Here is a 19534-nt window from a genome sequence, read left to right as displayed (position 1 = left end):
CTACCAAGTGGTTTTTTAGCATTACACGAAAGAGTGAAGTCCCTCGCCGGCTGCTTGGCCGCGGCCCTGGCTGGCCAGGAGGAAGCAGGGAAGCCACTTCCTGTGTTTGTGTGTATTTTCTCTGACCCCCGCACGCAGTGGCTGTTGCCTTTCCCGTCACGATAGTTGTCATCTTTCAGCAGCTGCTGGACGCTGCTTTTGGGCTGACCCCTGCTTGCCTGGGTCACTTAGCCAGCTGGAGCTTGTTTGAAAGCCAGGCCTGGGTTCCTGGCTGAGGACACCCGCTGGCTACTTCCAGGCTTTGGGAGGCCGAGGCAGGGGCGCTGGGGGGTCAGCTGGCCCGTAGGCGGTTTGCGACCTCATCCACGATTGTCTTAAGCGAGGTGTGATAGGCGGGCACCAGAATCTTCCCAGGGGCTGCCAGCTCCGCGGGCCCTTCTCTCCCTCTCAGCTCAGAGCCCCCTCCCCCGAATTGACTTTTTCTTTGACGCCCCTCCCTTCTTCCTCGCGGGCTTGGAACTGGTGAAACTGGGCCAGGCGTGAGCCCAGAGGGGCCTGGGCAGGACTGTGCCCTAGGGGGGCCTGGAGGCAAAAGTTCTCTCCCTAGTTTTGTCTGACTCCCCTCCTCTCCCCTTTCCTTTTTAACATGTTCCAGTGTTTTTACCAGAATTGGCTGCTCAGCTAAATAAACGCCTGATATGGAAAGTACAGCTTGACGAAACACAAATCATAGGAGCCTTGTTTGCTTAACAAAAAAATGCTAGAGCCAGCAAGCGTGCGCTCCCCCAGCCCTCCGCTGCCTGCTGGCCCGTCTCGCCCTCCGCATGTGTGTCCCGGCCTCCCACCCTCTCGAGGGTCTCTGCGCTACCCCTCGAGTGTTCTCAATCCATCTGCTTTATGTCCTCCCTCTCCCAGGTTCCTCTCGCCCTCCCTCCCTCTGTGGAGCTGACTCTTCTTAGGCACAAAAGCTGGACGTTTTTGCTGATCAGGCATTTATTGAGCACCATCTGTGTTCTGGGCCCTGGACAGCAGGGACACAAAAGTTTGGCCCTTTCTCTCGAGGCAGATGAGTGAGCCTGTGCCCTAAGGGCTGCCCAGCACAGTTTGAAGTTGGGGGAGAGGTGAATCTCTTGAAGGTGGGGGTCAAGGAGGCCCCTGGGATGGTGGTGGAGCCCCAGCGTGGAGCTAAGGGGCTCGTTTATCCTACAGCCTCAGGAAACGCTGGACGTCCCTGAGCCAGGCCTCTGCTGGCCTGGGGTGGTGTTTTCACAAGTCTGGTCTGTGCAACCAATAAGAGGATGGGAAAAGGCCAGAGTGGAGGCGAGACGGGCAGTGAGGGACTGGGAAGATGGGCCAAGCGGAGGCCAAGAGTTGGTTAGAGGGCCCAGGTGCCCCCAGATGGTGTGAAGACAATGGTGGGGTGGGGGTTGGGGGGTCAGGGAAAGCTCAGGTCCAGCTCTAAGTCCAGGCCAAGCCAACAAACGTCATGGGGGTCCGGGATCAGGCCCAAGGAGGGCTTACAGACCCCAAAGGCCAAGTCTAACTTCCCTGCCCTGCTCCTCAGCTGGGTGGCAAATGGACATTTTCCTCCAGGACCTGGTAGTGGGCACAAGTTGTCTTTGGCTGGCCACTTGCGTTTCCCCCTTCTTCCAGTAGGGGTCACCTTCTCCCTCTGCCCTGCAGTCTTTAAGTGGAGCGGGCAGCTAACCCATGGATGGCCATGTGACCCAGGCCTAGCCAATCAGTATAGTTCCTTCTGGCCACAGCAATTGGTTTAGAGCTGGACACATGACCCAGTGTGGCCCAATGAGAGTCAGCCCTAGGATTTCTGCTGCAGCTGTTGGGAAATAGGGGCTTGTCTGCTGGAGTTGCTGGGTGGGAGCTGCTCTGGTCCTATGTGGGGAGAACCCTGCGCAAGAAGGAAGCCGACGCAGAAAGAAGTTGAAAGATGGTGAGTGTGAGATTCCCGAGCTCCGCTTTTGAGCACTTGACCTCAGCTGGCCCGGAAGCTGGTGTCAACTTGGAGTTTTACAACTCCGTGAACTAATAACGTGCCCTTTATGGCTTAGGACCGTTTTCAAGGGTCTTACCCAACCCCCATCCATCCCAGGGCCTTGGAGCCCCTCCAGGTGGGCAGCGTGGTGGCACTGCACACCCTAGTGCCATTCTTCTCTTGGAGGGGGTCTGTGTCTCCTCCAAGACTACCTTCCTTTTAATGCTCCCATAGGTTTCACAGGGAGGACAAGGAAATGAACAGAGAATAGCGTGGACCTGTTTGGGATCTCTGAGACAGCCCGTTCTCTAATCCTCAGCATCTAGGGCCCACCACTCCAGAGCTGTGAGACCTCAGGTGAGTATCTTCACCTCTCTGGGCCCCAATTTCCTCCTGTGCAAAATGGGGAAAATATTAAGGATTAAGTGAATTAATACATATCTAGTGCTCAGGACAGGTCCTGGCACGTAATAAACCTCAATAAATGTTAGCTGCTATTTTTATTACTATTATAGCTGCTGGCCTCTAACACACCCAGACCCCTAGAAGTCCAGCTCCAAGGGAGCTAGGCCCAGAGGGAGGCAAGAACTTTGCTCCCTGCGGACCCACCTCTCCCCCAGATGATTGGCATTGGGGTTATCCACCCAGCATGCTCCACACTATCTATGGCCCCAGTCGTGCCTGGCAGGGTGAGGAGAAGCCCACCAGGACATGGGCGGGGAGGAAGACATGCCTGGCTGAGGGAACGGCTTGAGCAAACGCCTGGAGCTTTGACAGCACACCCTGGCCTGCTCCTTGGGTGCTCCATAAAGCAGGCCCCCCCGGGGAGCTGCAGGCCCCCCCGGGGAGCTGCAGGCCGGCACGGGGAGCTACGGGCCCTCCCGGGGAGCTGCAGGCCGGCACGGGGAGCTACGGGCCCTCCCGGGGCGCTGCAGGCCCGCACGGGGAGCTACGGGCCCTCCCGGGGAGCTGCAGGCCCGCACAGGGAGCTTCAGGGCTTGGGGCTTCAGAGGAATGGCCCAATAGAGACTCATTTTTCCAGTCTCTCCATCACGAGGGAAAGGCTTCCGGGAAGCAAGGCCCAGGACCTGGGGCCAGGCCTGTGGTGTCTCCCCCCGGTGCCCATGGATGCTTTCTTCTCCAAACCTGCTTTGCACTAAAGAACCTCAAGAGACTGGATCCTGCTCTTTTCTTCTTCGGTTAAGTTTATTTGACCTCCTCACAGCCCTGGGATAGTAGTTTAGAATAGGAATCAGCCTCCTCCTTTTACAAATGGGGAAACTGAGGCCTGTGCATACTGACCCAGAGTCCTGCGGGATTCAGCAAAGGCAGTTTTGGAACCCAGCTCATTTTCTACTAGACCAGGGGATCCAGCCTGCCACCTGTTTTTGAAAATAAAAGTTTTACTGGAATACACAGTTATGCCTATTCCTTTTTTTTTTTTAATCTAAGATTTTTAAAATTTATTTCTCCTCTCTCCCCTCATTGTCTGCTTTCTGTGTCCATTCACTGTCTGTTCTTCTGTGTCTGCTTTTATTCTCATTGGGTGGCTCCAGGAACCCATCCTGGGACCTTCTGGAGTGGGAGAGAGGCGATCACTCTCTTGCACCACCTCAGCTCCCTGATCTGCTGCGTCTCTTATTCTCTCTCCTCTGTGTCTCTTTTTGTTGCATCATCTTGCTACGCCAGCTCTCCATGTGGGCCAGCACTCCTGCGCAGGGAAGCACTCCGCACAGTCCAGCACCCCGCGTGGGCCAGCTCACCACACGAGCCAGCGTGCCTTCACCAGGAGGCCCTAGGCATTGAACCCTGCACCTCCTATATGGTAGATGGGAGCCCACCTGCTTGAGCCACATCCCCTTCCCCCCATTCCTTTATAAATTGTCCATAACAGCTTTCCCACTACAACAGCAAAGATGAATAGTTGCAACAAAATGTCCAGGGCCCACAGAATTGAAAAGATTTAAGTTTGCCAGCCCCTGCGCTAGACCACACTTCCCTGCAGAAATGTTAAATCATCATCATCATCATAATAGTGACCTATGTGCCTAGGCATCAAACAATGCTTTTTCTAAACTTTTTATTTGCACATGAGGGTTATAGCTCAACCACGATTCACACACTGAACACACCTGAATAACCAGCACCCAGATCTAGAAACAACACAACCACCCCCCCCAGAAGTCCCCTTTGGACCCCTTGCAGTCACTAACCCTATAAGGGTGACAACTACCTCGACATCTATCTGCACAGATTACTTTTGCCTGTTTTATGGATTTATATTGATTTGTATTCAGGGACTCACACAGTGTGTGTCTTTCCTAGCTTATAGTGAGCATGAGTGATCTTGCTGTGTGTCATGGTAGTTCATTCACTCTGACCCCTGGAGAATCTGTGGGGCAAGTGTGCTTCATGTGCATCTCATTCTCCTGCTCCTGAGCATTTGGGAAGTTTCCAGCCTGGAAGGATGAAGAATGATCCATGCAGGATATTTGACCGCCATTATCTCATTGCACCCTGGCTTCAGCCCTAAGAAGGGGGATGAATTTGTAGCCTCTTTTCATTCATTCATTCATTCATTCATTTATTTGTTCGTTCGTTCGTTCATTTAGAGGTATTGGGGGCTGGGGATTGAACCCAGAACCTTGTATGTGGGAAGCCAACACTCAACCACTGAGCCACGACGGCTCCCCGGTCTCATTTTCTCCCTCTCCCCCAGATGGCTCCCTCTTCTGTTTGCTTGTTGTTGTTTTTAGTCATTGATTTTTGCTCATTGTCCTCTTGTTTTTTCTTTAGGAGGCACCAGGATCTGAACCCAGGACCTACCATGTGGGAAGCAGGAGCTCAATTGCTTGAGCCACATCTGCTCCCCCCAGCCTCATTTTATTTGTTTATTTTTGAAAAGATTGATTTATTTCTCTCCCCTTCCCCCCGCCCCAGTTATCTGTTCTCTGTGTCTATTTGCTGTGTGTTCTTCTTTGTCTGCTTCTCTTGTCATCAGTGGCATGGGAATCTGTTTCTTTTTGTTGTGTCATCTTGTTGTGTCAGCTCTCTGTGTTTGTGGCGCCATTCCTGGGCAGGCTTCTTTTGTGCTGGGCAGTTCTCCTTATGGGGCGCACTCCTTGCATGTGGGGCTCCCCTACGTGGGGACACCATTGCATGGCACGGCACTCCTGCGTGCATCAGCACTGTGCGTGGGCCAGCTCCACACGGGTCAAGGAGGCCCGGGGCTTGAACCGCGGACCTCCCTTGTGGTAGACGGACGCCCTAACCACTGGGCCAAGTCCGCTTCCTGCCAACCTCATTTTAAAGCTATGAAATCAGAGCCTCAAAGACAGCATCTCGCACAAGGTCAGGCAGGTGGTGTCTGCTGTCTTGGTTCTCTGGCTTCCCTGTTAGGTTCTGCCTTGAAAGTCTACCCTGGCTACACATTGCCTGTTTCCATTTATATGAAGTATCTAGAAAAGACACAACTACGGAGACAGAAAGCAGATCATAGGTTGCCCGGGGCTGGGAGCAGCATTGACTGCAAAATGTTTTTTTGGGTGATGGAACTGTTCTAGAACTGAACTGTGGGGAGGGTTTTGAATGTTTAATGTACAAACATTAAAACTCATCAGGCCCACTTAAAATGAGTGGATTTTATGGTATAGAAATTATACCTCAATAAAGCCATTCAAGAATTCCAAGGAAAGTGGATTTGGCTCAACTGATAGAGCATCTGCCTACCACATGGGAGGTTCAGGGTTCAAACCCCGGGCCTCCTTGACCCGTGTGCAGCTGGCCCATGTGCAGTGCTGATGCGCGCAAGGAGTGCCATGCCATGCAGGGGGTCCCCTACATAGGGGAGCCCCATGTGCAAGGAGTGCGCCCTGCAAGGAGAGCTGCCCTGTGCAAAAAAAGTGCAGCCTGCCTGGGACTGGTGCCACACACACGGAGAGCTGACGCAGCAAGATGACACAACAAAAAGAGACACAGATTCCGGGTGCTGCAGACAAGAATGCAAGCAGACACAGAAGAACACACAGTGAATGGACACAAGAGAGCAGACAACAGGGGTGGGGGTTAAGGGGGAGAGAAATAAATAAAAAATAAATGTTTAAAAAAAAATTCCAAATTCACACTTACTGATTTCTTCACCCCATCCCCATGCTTCAGTTTCCCCTGCCATGCCCACCTCCGGGGTTGTGTGGGACCAATTAGACCTGGACACGTGCACACTGTGGAGGGCTGTTCAGCGGCAGAACCCTTCAGCTCACCGCCCGATTGGATGCTCTCCACCAGCGTGGCCTCTTTTGCAAAGCCTTTGGGGGTCTCGCGGCCAGAGGTGATCTGAAGCCATCGGAATCCTGTTGGAGTTGCCGTGGCCGACCTGCCACCCCCGGGGTCAGGAGAGCCACGCGCAGCGGATGTGCCGGCCCTGAACCGTTTCTCCAAGTAGTCCCCAGAGGTGGCCGCTGCCTTTCAGCTTCTGCACTTGTTTATTTTCAAAGGGACGTTGCCAGACCGCTTGGCCACCCCAGCCCTTTCATGGTTTGTTTTATTCAGAAGATTTCAGGAAGAGAGAGAGGAGGTAGAGCAACCTGAAACAAATCCTTCTGCCAGCAAAGAACTGTAGCAGGCCCCAGCTGTGAGGTTGGAGGGATATGTGTGACTGGGGACTCAATTATAAAACGGGGCCAGGATGTCCCCTTCCCGCACCCCAGCCCCCAAAACACTGGGAGTAAGAATAATGCTAGTACTAATTGCAAATATTCAACAAATGACACTGGAAGAGTTGGACATCCATGTGCAAAAAAAAAGATCTCAATCCATGCCTTGTACTTTCTAGCAACAAAATTCATTTAAAACGGATCATAGACTCTAAATAGTCTAGAAGAAATACAGGAGAAAATCTTTGTGGCCTTGGGTTGGGCAAAGATTCTTAGATATGGCATTAAAACAATACTTGTAAAAGAAAAATTTGATAAAATTAGAAACTTGTGTACACTAAAGACATAGGAAATGAAAAGACAAGCCACAGACTGGCAGTCAGTATTTGCAAAACACATATCTGATAAAGGACTTGTATCTAGACTATATAAAGAACTCTCAAAACTCATTAACAAGGGGAAAATTTTAATAGGGGGACACACACAATATTTGCATAGACACTATCAAGAGATATACTAATGGCAAATAAGCACTTGAAAGATGCTGAACATCATCAGGCATTGGGAAAATGTAAATTAAAACCACTATGAGATACCACTACATTAGGAATGTCCAAAAAGACTGACCATACTGAGAGTTGGAGAGAAAGTAGAGTGACTGGAATTTTCATAGATGGCCAGTGGGAATGTGAAATGGCATGGCTCCTTTTGAAGAGAGTTTAGCAGATTTTTACTAAGTTAAACATAAATTTACCATGAAACCCAGTGATCTCACTTCTAGTATTCACCCTAGAGAGATTTAAATATACAAACAAAACAAAACAAAACAAAAAACTATTTGTGAATGTTTACTCACCAAAAACTGGAAACAACAAAAATGTATTCAACTAGTGAACAGATAAACAAACGGTGGTACCTTCATATAACGACATAGTACTTAACAATAAAAAGGCGTTGGTTGGACTTACCCAGGTCAGCTGACAGGGAGGTGAGGATGGACAGCCACCACACCAGGGAACCGAGAGAGTCCACAGCTGCAGGCACACGAGTCCCACCCACCAGCCGTGTGGGACTGAAGCCCCCTCTCAATTGAGAGGTGAAGTGGGCATCACCATCCCAGGGTCCTCAGGACTGGGGAATAAAAGATCGACTAGAGTGAACTTAATGGTTTTCTACTATAGGATTATTGTGACTCTAGCAATGGAAGAAATTATATCATTGATGTGGAGGCATTGGCCACAGGAGTTGCTGAGGGCAGGGAGAGGGAAGAGGAGGTGTGATATGGGGGCGTTTTCAGGACTTGGAGTTGTCCTCACTGATATTGCAGGGACACTCTATATCCTGCCATAACCTACCGAATGGACTGGGAGTACTAAGATATATGTAAACTATAATCCCTGCTGTGTAGCAGTGCTCCAAAATGTATTCATCAAATGCAATGATGTACCACACTAATGAAAGAAGTTGTTGATGTGGGAAAAGTGGGGGGTGTGGGAAGTGGGGCATATGGGAGCCTCCTACATGTTTTTTAATGTAACATTTTGTGTGATCTATGTGTCTTTGAAAAATAAATTTAAAGTATATTTAAAAAAAGAAAACAATAAAAAGGAATGAGCTCTGGGTGCACACAACAACCCCGAAGAATCTCGGATACGTTCCTCTAAGTGAAAGAAGCCAGACTCCGCAAGGCTATTAACTGAACGATTCCATTTGGTGACCTTCTGGAAAAGGCAAAACAGTAAGGGCAAGAAGCAGGTCAGTACTTGCCGGGGGCTGGGGGTGAAGAGGGTGGTGGAACTGTTCTTGATTGTGGTGGTGGGTACACGACTATTTATTTGGCAAAACTCAAGGAACTGGGTGTGAAAACACAAGATCTTCACCATATGTAAATTATGCCTCAATAAAACACAAGACAAAAATAATTCAATAGTAATAGCAAACATGGCAGCCCTTACTATGCGTCAGGCACTGTTTTAAGTACTTTACATATATATTAACTCAGTTCTCATAGCAGCCCTATGAAGTCAGTATTAATTGTCCCCAAATTGTGAAAGTTTTATCCCCAGGGCTCTCCTAATTAATTTCCTCCCCCCTCAGTCTGGTCCCCGGTGCCCCCTTCCCTCTGGAAACTCCACCTCCCTTTGCTCGATCCTCTCTCCACAGCTCACAGCAGGAAAAGCTTCCATTAGCTTGTTCCATGAGGGGCACTGGGAGGCTAATACGGCTTAGCAGGGATTGCACATTCAACTGCCTATAGGAACCAGACCTATAGGCAGAAGAAAACAGGCCATGATAGGGAGTGGTGGGGACTGTAGAAAACTGAAGTGTGCATGCCGTGTCTAAAGGAGACAGTTGCTCCTTAGCTCCAGCTGCTCCCATGTGTAAATTAGGGACCAATTTTATTTTTTAAAAATCCTATTATCTAATGTTTATATGAAATATCATGGTGGGTTTTTTTGTTTTTAGTTTTTTAGTTTTGTTATGATTTTTTAAATGTTAGCAAACAAGCTCAATTAAAAAGAACTGGCTAGATATTCCTTTTTAAAGATATTTTCACTCCTAAGTAAATGGGAAGGCATCCCCTGTTTATTGATTGGAAGACTATTTATGTATTGTTACGATGTCAATACTACCCAAAGCAATCTGAAAATTTAATGAAATCCCTATCAAAATTTTTTCACCATTTTCGCATAAATGGAAAAGCTGATCCTTAAATTCATATGGGATAGCAAGGGACTCCAAATAGCCCAAACAATTTTGAAAGAGGAGAACAAAGTTGGAGGACTCTCACTTCCCAATTTCAAAACTTACTACAAAGTTACAGTAGTCAGGCATTGTGGAGAGTGGATGTAGCTCAAGCAGTTGAGCACCTGCTTCCCATATATGAGGACCCAGGTTCGATTCCCAGTACCTCTAAAAACAAAAAAACAACAAACAAATGAAGAAAACAACGCAGGGAAGATGATGTAGCTCAGTGGTTGAGCACTGGCTTCCCACATACACTGGCCCTGTTACCTCAAAAAAACCAGTGTGGTGCTGGCTTAAGGATAGCCATACAGACCAGTACAATAGAATTGAGAATTCAGAAATAACCTATCCATCCTATGACCAATTGACAAGTGCCAAGATCATTCAACAGGGGAAAGAATAATCTCATCAACAAATGAGGTATCCTATGTGGCTCAGTGGTTGAGGGCTGGCTTTCTACATATGAGATCCTGGGTTCAATCCCCGGCCCCAGTACCTCAAAAAACAACAGCAACAACAACAACAAAAAACAACCCACAAATGATGCCAGGACAACTGGATGGCCCTATGCCAAGGAATGAAGTTGGATGCCCACCTCATACCACATACAAAAATTAACTCAATATCAATCAATGATTTAACTATAAGAGCTAAATTATAAAATTCTTATAAAAGGAAACACAGGAAAATATCTTCAGGACCTTGTGCTAGGCAGTGGATTCTAAGGTTTTATGCCCAAAGTACAAGCAACAAATTAAAAAAATGTTCTCCACCAGACTGCCTTCACTTCAGACCCCAGCCTCAAGTTCAGGGGTCCCTGGGGCCACCCTCACTTCTGCCCAACTGCCTACAAATGTGGGGGTTGCCGTAACCCCCTTCAGTTTTGATAATTTGCTAGAAGGACTCAAACTCAGGAAAGTACTCTACTTAGGATTACATTTCATGATAGCAAACAGGCTACAAAGAAGGACCACCTCCCCAAAGCCAGGCTCAAAGCCCCACCTCTAATTGCATGGTTGGCCATTCTGTCTGGCTAGCCTCATCCTCAGAGTGCAGATGTAGCTGCCCCCCACCTCCATTATCTCATTAGTATAAACTATCAGGTATGTCCAGGGGTTGTCCATGAATAAGAAGACACTCTGGGAAGCGGACTTGGCCCAATGGATAGGGCATCCGCCTACCACATGGGAGGTCTGCAGTTCAAACCCCGGGCCTCCTTGACCCATGTGGAGCTGGCCCATGTGCAGTGCTGATGCCCACAAGGAGTGCCATGCCACGCAGGGGTGTCCCCCGTGTAGGGGAGCCCCACGTGCAAGGAGTGCGCCCTGTAAGGAGAGCCGCCCAGAGCGAAAGAAAGTGCAGTCTGCCCAAGAATGGTGCCACACACACGGAGAGCTGACACAACAAAATGATGCAACAAAAAGAAGCACAGATTCCCGGTGCCACTGATAAGGATGGAAGCGATCACAGAAGAACATACAATGAATGGACACGAAGAGCAGACAGCTGGGGGGGGGAGGGGGAAAGGGAGAGAAATAAATAAAAAATAAATCTTAAAAAAAAAAGAAGACTCTCTTATCACTCCAGAAATTCAAAGGATTTAGAGTTTACCTCCCAGAAGCTGGAACAAAGGCCAGACCTCTCTTGGGGTATAAAGTTAATTATTCATTGCATGGAGAGGATAGTTGCAAAAATTTGGAGATAAATACTGGAAGTAATAACTACATAAATGAAAAGGGTTCCCTCTGGGGATGTGGTGGGCATCAGGGGCTGGATGTGTGGGGTTGGGGAGACTTGCTCTCTTAGATGATAGACCTTCTATTTGAGTTTTAAAACTCTATAGTTCACTTTTATGAAAATATTTTTAAATGGTATTTTTAAAAACTCAACTATAATATATATTTTATTTTCCACATTGTTTCTTGTGTCCCATGCATTCCTCTACTTGAATTTAATTTTTGTTTTTGATGGAGAACAACCTCTAATAATTCTTTCATAGATGACCTGTGGGTGAAAAACTTTATATCCTTTCATGTCTAAATATATCTTTATTTTGTCCTCCTACTCATTGGTTTAATCTGGGGATAGGATTCTAAGTTTAAAATAATTTCTCTTTGAACTCTGTTGAGATTTCTCTATTGTCTTCCAAGATTAAGCATCTTCTTTGAGAATTTTAACATTAGTCCCAGACCGTGTTTATCTTTTCCCCCTCTTCCGTTTCTGGAAACTATTAGGATTTTCTCTTATTTTTGGTGTTCTGAAATGTTACTACAGTAGATCTTAAGTCTGGATTTTTACATTTATCCTCCTTGTTTCTTAGGGAATCTTCTCCCCCCCTCCCCCCCATTTATTGAGGTATAATTTACCTACAATAAAATTCACCATTTTCAGTTGTAAAGTTTTATGAATTTTAATAAACTAATACAGTCATGTGGCCACCACCAAAAATCAAGCTATAGAATATTTTCATTACCAAAATGTTCCCTCATGCCACTTTTGTAATCAATACCCTTCTGCTAAACTCCTGGCAGCCCCTGATGTTGTTTCTGACCCTATAGTCTTGCCTTTTCCAGAATGTCATATAAATGAAATCAAACAATACATGGTTTTATGAGTCTGGCTTATTTTACTTGGTGTAATGCTTTTGAGAGTCATTCATGGATTGCATGGGTGGGGAAGCTTTCACTCCAAAGGTATAAAGGTCATTCACACAGTTCATATGCCTGCTTTCCTTATGATCAGTTTGTACTTCTTGGTTCCCTTGTGGTTGAGTGGGGCCAAGTGATTTGTTCTGGCCATTGAACTGTGAGTACTTGTCCCTTCTGGGCCAGAACATTTAAATGACAATGGGAGACAGACCTTACTGAGTTCTTTTGTTTCCCCAAACACTGACCCAAGTGGTTGGCAACATTCAAGATGGTGGCTGCTCTGTCAGCCTGCGTCTTGGTGTGATAGAAATTGCCTGCCTGTGATGGGTATGGAGTCAAAGATTGGGTTCTTGTGCAAGAAATAAATTTTTGTGATTTTAAGCCATTGAGATTTGGGGATGGTTTGTTATCGCAGCATAATCATCCTACATGACCCATAGAGAAGTGTTTTCCTTTAGCACTGGGAAATTTTCTAGTATTATTGCTTTGATTATTTCTTACCTCTTTTGCCTCTCTCACTTTGTTTTTTTCTTTCTGGAACTATTAGGCAGGTGCTGGAACTTTTGAATGTATCCTCTATGTCACTTAACCTCCCTCTGTCCTTTTTTAGCAGGTTTTTGTTTTTTGCAAAACCCTCCATTTAATCTAGCTCTTTAATATATTTTTCATTGTTCATTTTACTATTCAATTTAGCTATTTTAAAAAATCATATTTTAATGTTTCTTTTCCAAGACCTCTGTTAACTTCTTTTTTCACAATAGTTTGTTTAATAGGTGCAGAATCTTCCATATAATCTTCAGGGCTATTAATTATTTTTAAAATTTATTCTATTAATTTTCGCCCTCAATTGTTAGCTCTATTGTTAATTGATTAGGTGGCCTTCTCAGGCGGTATTGGCTTTCCCTAATTGTTTGCTGATTTGTGCTTATCTATAATTCTTTGTTTTGGGAAATTCTTATTTGCTTGTCCAAGAATGCTGATTTGATTGCAATGGAGAGTTCCTTCTGCTTTTGAGAAAGAGCGGGCTATCTTATGAAGTTCTGTTTTCTTGATCCATGTTTCCTGGATGTTGGAGCTCTTTGTACTTCCTGGGAGTTGTTAACTACCTAGTCACCGCCCTGCATGTCCCCTTCTCTGCACTTGGTATTATTCACTGTTCAGCTGGAGGGTAGGTAGGGAGCCATCAGCAAGCTTTTCCACATTTCACTGAAAACAGACCCGAAGACCTTCTCCTTCCAGGTATTGATTCTGAGCTCAGCATTTTCCATAACTGTTATCTCACTCTCAGCAGTCCTCATCTTCTTGCATTTTTAGCTGTGGTTTTCCTCAAGTCTTGTTTTTTCTCTAATGCAGACTTTTAGGAATTTATGGCAAGGATTAAACAAAGCATGTCTGTGTACTGAATATAGCCCCGTTTACAACTTCAGCCACAATGTGTTATTCCATTCCAGGGAATTGATGTCTTATTTTTTTTTAAATTCAAGACAAATTTATACAAGTAAAAAAAAAGTGAAAGAAAAAAAGTACAGTTTTTGGGAAAACTTAGAAAATGTAGATACATAAGCATAAAGAAGACAATAAAAATAACCCAACCTAGAGATAAGCAGCATTAACTTTATAGTGCAAATTTCTGACATTTGTTTTAAACACACACAAAAACACATAAACTTTTATTTTTTGAATTTGATATCAAACAGTGGTAGTATCTAAAGTTATTTTTCCACTCAACAATATACCATGGACATTTTTCCATATTATATTTATGCACTTACATCATCATTACAAACATCTTGGTTGGTGTCCCCTTATATCTGGGGCAATAATATATTTTTAAAAATCCCCTCTTGTTGGATATGACATTGTTTCTAATGTTCACTATTATAAATGATGTTACAGTTATCATTGTTATACACATATCTTTGGCGTTCTAGAAGTGGAATTGCTGTCATATGTGGCTGGGCGCTTAAGATTTTACCAAGAAAAATCTTCAGATAAAGGAAGGCAACTCAAAGTGTGGGTTTTCAGACATTAGCAACCAGAGTTGGAAGAGGTGGTGTAGGTATGATAAGTGTCTGGTCGCTTTCACACCATACACTCTCCCTTCAGGAGGCCCTTGCCCGTGGGCTCAGCCCACCCACATCTAGAAGTTAAACTGGCTCCAAAGCAAAGCAAAGAGCATCTGTGGAGGACTCAGAGGCCTTTGGGATTATGGTGGGTGCTCATCCTCGGGTGCCATGCCCCCTCCCCCACTAGGCTGCCCTTGAGCCCCAGAAACCTTCACAGCTTTCTAGAAGCATCAACTATCAGGTTGAACCATATGAGACGACTGTTTCTGTAGGTCAAAAGGCTGCTGAGTCTTGGTGCTGTCCAGACACCCTCTGATCTGACTGACTCCTTCCAGAACTCTTTGTACTTTCCAGGAGAGCTTACTCTTGTACCAGGAACCATGGCCAGCACCAGTGCAGTCACTGTCTTTTATAATTACCACAAATTTCTGAGGCATAGGAATAGTTCCCCATTTGACAGATGAGAAAACTGTGGCTCAAAATTCCTTTCTGAATTGTTGCGGGGCTGGTTCGCCTGCTGAAAGTAACGTTTTAATAGTAATGACTATATTTTGAGTAGTAGCTAAAGGACCTGAGAGCTAAAGGAAGACAGCTGGGTCCGAATTTGACTCTGCCACTTTGCCCTTGGTCAAGTTTCCTAAACTTGGCAGTCAGTTTCCAGCTCAGGGGATGTAAGGGCTCAGAGTAAGAAATGTTTTTGTTCTTGTTTTCGCGTTGGACAGGTCCCTTCGGCACACTGACGCACTCTTTTAATCAATACAATGGGAATAATGGCCACCACGCCAGGGAAAATCACGGCTGAGCGGTCAGGACCCGGTTTGGGCCTCTGCAGGACGAAGCAGGGCCCAGGGGGAAGGAGCCCCACCCCCACCACCACGTGGAGCGCCGGCCTGCCCGAAGCAAGGCCGCAGGGCGAGTCCCGAGCGCGGCGCGGGGGTGGGGCCGCTCGGCTTCTCCCAGGCCGGGCCACCCGTCAGCAGCACCCCTCACTTGCCGCAGGCACCGGGGAAAGCCCGAGAGGAAGGGGCGGCGGGGGGCGGGGCAGGGGGCGGGGCCTCCGGGCCCCCACCCCCTTTTTTTTGTCCTCCTAGATATGGAAAGCAGCCCCTGCGCCTTTAAGAAGCCGACGCGGGCAGCCGATTGGCCGAGACGCGCCGGTGACGTCGCGCAGGGGCTGGCGCCCTGACGGCCTCGTCGGCCCGCGGCCTCCCCCCCGCCCCGCGGCGCACTCGCGGGCTGTCCGCGCGGCCCGGGCCGGCGTTCCCCTCAGCCTCGCTCGCGCGCGTCACCCCGGGCCCCGGGGGATGCCCCCGGCCGGGCTCCCCTCATGGCCGCCGACGTCTTCAGGTGCTCCCCGCGCCGGCCCCAGAGCCGGGGCCGCCCGGCGCTGCTCAAGCCCCAGGTGCCGGAGGACGACGACGACTCGGACACGGACGAGCCGTCCCCGCCGCCCGCCCCCGGCGCGGCCGCCCCGGCCCGGGCTCACGCGAGCGCCGCGCCGCCGCCCCGGGCCGGACCGGGCCGCGAGGAGCCTCCGCGCCGCCAGCAGATCATCCACAGCGGCCACTTCATGGTGTCGTCGCCGCACCGCGAGCACCCGCCCAAGAAGGGCTACGATTTCGACACGGTCAACAAGCAGACGTGCCAGACCTACAGCTTCGGGAAGACCAGCTCCTGCCACCTGTCCATCGACGCCTCGCTCACCAAGCTCTTCGAGTGCATGACGCTGGCCTACAGGTAGGCACCCGGCGACCCCCCTCTCGAGCCCGGCCTCGCATCTTTGACGGGGGAGGAAAAAAACCCAAACGACGGGGCAGGGCCGCCTGGGGACCCCTGGCGTCACTCATTCCCCTCAGGAGGGTTTTATGGGTCTGGGGTCCCCAGTGAAAGAGGGGGGCCGCTCCTGGCCTCTTCCATCGGGTCCTTCAAGCTTCACGTGCCCCCGCCGGGCCCTCTCCTCCAGCGTGGGCATCCCGAGCCCGGAGGCCACCGCCTCGGGACACGGAAGAGGTGTAGAGGCCGGCGGCACCTGGCCCGACCTGCCTCTCACCTCCTCGCCCAAACGCTTTGTGTGCATCCCGCACTGTTGCCAAGGCGTGCTCAAGACCACCCGCCCGGGTGGCTGAAGCCCTGGCTCCACGATTTAATGATTGTGTAACATCTCAGAGCCCAAGGATAAAGAGGGATGACGGGAGGATCAGCCTCCGTGGGGCCGGGAGGAACGGGAGAGTGCCTGTGCCCGTGCCCGGCATGTAGGGTAGGTAGATGCTCCATCAGTGTTGGCAGAGGGAGGCAGGGCCCCTCGCTTCCCGTTTCTTGGGAGGCCTCCCCCATCTTGGTGCCTCCTAAGAAGGCCTTTGGAGCTGCAGCTGTTGAAGCTGCAGTCTGTCCCCCTGGCAAGTTGGCGGGTTCTCTGGCTGGCCCTGAAACATTATATGAGGGAGCTGTCAGCCTTTAGGGCAGGTATCCCAGACTCCATCCTAGAGTGTCCATTCTGCTGCAGGCGGGGATCCCTTTTTCCTAAGTCATGGAAATGCCTGGTCAGTGAGGGTGCCAGCCGTCTTCCCATTTTCTCTCCAGCTGTCTTCCCATTTTCTCTCCGTTCCCGGGTGTGTATATTAGGTATTTCCTTCAGGAGGCTTTTCTCCCTCAGCAGCAGAACTTCTCTGGGCTGGCTGCATTGGCTTAGGCCGCTCGGCCCCGCACAAAGCTTACTTTATAGGCTTTCTGCTGGGTTGGGGGTTATCGAATAGTAGCTGGACTGACTGGTGCTTTCTTAGGTTGACTTCTGTAGGAGCTCAGGGCGAATTAGAGTTTCCTAGGAGACTCCAGAAACAGTGTAGAAAAAAATAGGAGTAGTCCCCCCTCCTTTTTTTTTTTAGAACTGTCTGTGAACCCCCAAATATATTCAAGTCAATATTTTTCGTGGTTACTTGCTGCTAAAACACTAACTACTTGGCTCACATCACAGGGCATTCCTCCCCCCCTCTTGGAATAAATGATTCGTCAACTTGTTCTTTTGTTAATGTTCCCCAAAAGTTTCCCCTCCCCATTTCCTTTCTTAAAGCTTTCCCTGATGGTTTGTTTGCCACATGGTTGCTGCACATTATTGGAAGCTCTTCCTTCGGTCTCCCTTATGTGACACATGGATTGGTCAGGCTCTGCTCTGATTCTCAGGTCTTGCCAGTTAGAGCTGGCAGTGAGCCTGGGAGGCTGTTCTGTTTTTTTGAAAAACAAATGGTATTGCGGTTGCAGCCCTGTGCCCCCGAATGGCTCTGCTTACTGAGTCTCAAATATTAAGCACTCTGTTTGGGATTCTACCCAGCTCGATTGCAGCATAGGCTACACTTCAGATAGCCCTTTCAAATCAAACTAGAGGTGAAAGACAGGAATGTGTTTCATTAAGAGAACTCAATCCTCTTCTTTATTTTAATATAAACTTCTAGATGTACAAAGAGAGACTGGTTGATTAAGTAGCAGGAAACTAAAAAAAAAAAAAAAGTAGCAGGAAACTTGGGCTAGAAAGGTCTCACCTAAGCTCTGCTAAAGGAAAAATAAACCAGTCTTCCCTTCACCCTCTGTTTAGATAACCTAAAGGCTTATTACTAAATAATGCCAGAGAATATTAGCAATGTATTTCCTTTTCATGTCTTTCAAAAATATTTTGGCATTTGGTCATTACTCAGTTATTTTTCTTGATTGCAAAATGCACTGCTCTTGGTGCTAGAGGCTTTCCTTGTTCTCTCATTTCCTTGCCTCTCATTTGCCTTTACTGTTCTTCCACTTGCCTGAGTTTTAGCACGAGTGCCTGGATCGGTATCTGTCAGTGATCTCTCATGAGGATGCTGTCTTTCTCTCTGTGAGAGGCCGGTTTGTAAGCCCCAGAGTCTAATTGGCAATGGGGAACTTTGGTACAGATTGACAGAGGAATGACTCAAAACCAGTTGCCTATGCTGTGCCCTCTGGAATGGAAAGAAGCGTGAGCACGGGAGTGAGTTTCTGACCCCAGCTCTCCTGTTAGGACTGCTAGCTGGCATTCAGAGAACTAAGGCTGAGGTGGAGGTAGGGAGGAAAGAAGTTAACTTCAGAGATGGTCCAACCTCCATTTTGGTGGGATTGGAGCATTTACCTGGTTTTCCAGGTTTTCTTCTCGGTGTTTTGAGAGAAAGGCGAGCTGGGAGGACTCCTCTCTGTGAATGTGACAGGTTTGAGTTCTTTCTAACTTTACTTCCTGTCTGTCCCCTGGCCTCTTCATTCTAACTGCCTCCCTCTCCCTGGCACACACTGTGGTTTTTTGTTTTTTTTTTTTCTTTTCTTTTGTTTCCTGTTAACTGTCACCTCCCAGCTATTTCCAGAAGAGGCTCAACAGCTATATGGGGAGGAACTAAGTGCAGTGGAAGCTGTGGTTATCTGTGCCCCTTCCTGTGATGTGGTCTAGGGATTCTGAATATGATCTGATCCTGAACATGCAAAATCTTTAACTCCTGAGGGGTCTTGGTTCAGGACTGACCTTGGATGGGGGTGAGGGGGAAAAGGGTGTTTGAGGAACAGGGACTAGGTGTGGGTGTGTCCGGGGGCCTGCCTGCGATGGCTCTGGGTGTGAGTGCTGGAGAGATTCCAGCTTCACTGTGGCTGGCTTTGAAATCCACGTCCTTTCCATTCTCGGTGCTAAGTAGCCCCAGAGCGCAAGGTCTTGATTTTGTGCTTAATTATTGGCACATAAATTGCCTTTGCCCAAGGCAAAAGTTAGGGGATAGATGACAGGCGAAAGAAGCCTAAGGCTTAATTTTGCTGAGCCTTCCTGTCTGCCACTAAATGTGGAGGATAAAGCTTCCCTACAGGGGAGGATGTGCGGATTAACTGAGATATTGTCTGTGAATGTGTCTAGCCTGGTACCTGGCAAATAATAGGTAAGAGGAGGTTTAACAAGCTGAATGTAGCAGGTTGGTCTTGGCGGAATTTCAAATTTACATCCTCATTCAACTGACAGTTATTAGGAAGCCAAATTTCTCATCTATGAAGTGAAGAAAATAACTTACCTGGTTGCAGTCTTTTAGTACGGCCTTCAAATGCCTGCTTGACAAATGCTAAATAGAAGTGTTCTTGGTTTGACTGGATCCTTTCTAAGTCTCCATAGTGGAGCAGTGTACTGTAGAACATAGCTCATGGTTCCTGCCCTCTTAACATTTAAAGGAATGTCACACATGTAAATCACCCATGTAGATTCTGAACACATCTAGTATATAGCTTTCTGTGGTTGGTTTTGGTTTCACTTCTGTGCCTTTTTAAGTAACTTCTTATCAGAAAGCCTTGCTGGGAATGTCTCAATGGAGGTGAGGTGGGGAGATGAACATCCTTTTATGTATTTAGAGATAAGGAGTAGCTTTCTGAAAAATAGGTTTCTGCTTAAGTGGCTATTTGAGGAGA

At 48.0% G+C, this 19534-nt stretch overlaps 1 protein-coding gene across 3 annotated transcripts in view; it reads left to right on the top strand.

Annotated features, from left to right (window-relative positions):
* Positions 1 to 15348: 15348 nt before the first annotated feature.
* MLXIP (MLX interacting protein) overlaps positions 15349 to 19534 on the top strand; it is a 79605-nt gene continuing 75419 nt past the window's right edge. The window contains exon 1 of one of the 3 annotated variants that reach the window (XM_058281330.2): positions 15349 to 15844. In XM_058281330.2, the coding sequence (XP_058137313.1) occupies positions 15435 to 15844 (410 nt within the window). In that variant the 5' untranslated portion in view covers positions 15349 to 15434. The remainder of the gene's footprint in view (positions 15845 to 19534) is intronic. The other 2 variants (XM_004455989.5, XM_004455990.5) reach the window with 2 other exon arrangements.

Source organism: Dasypus novemcinctus, chromosome 19 (genome assembly GCF_030445035.2).
Source record: "Dasypus novemcinctus isolate mDasNov1 chromosome 19, mDasNov1.1.hap2, whole genome shotgun sequence".
Taxonomy (NCBI): Eukaryota; Metazoa; Chordata; class Mammalia; order Cingulata; family Dasypodidae; genus Dasypus; species Dasypus novemcinctus.
Note: the sequence above shows the minus strand (reverse complement) of the source record. Positions and strands in the feature narration are given on the sequence as shown.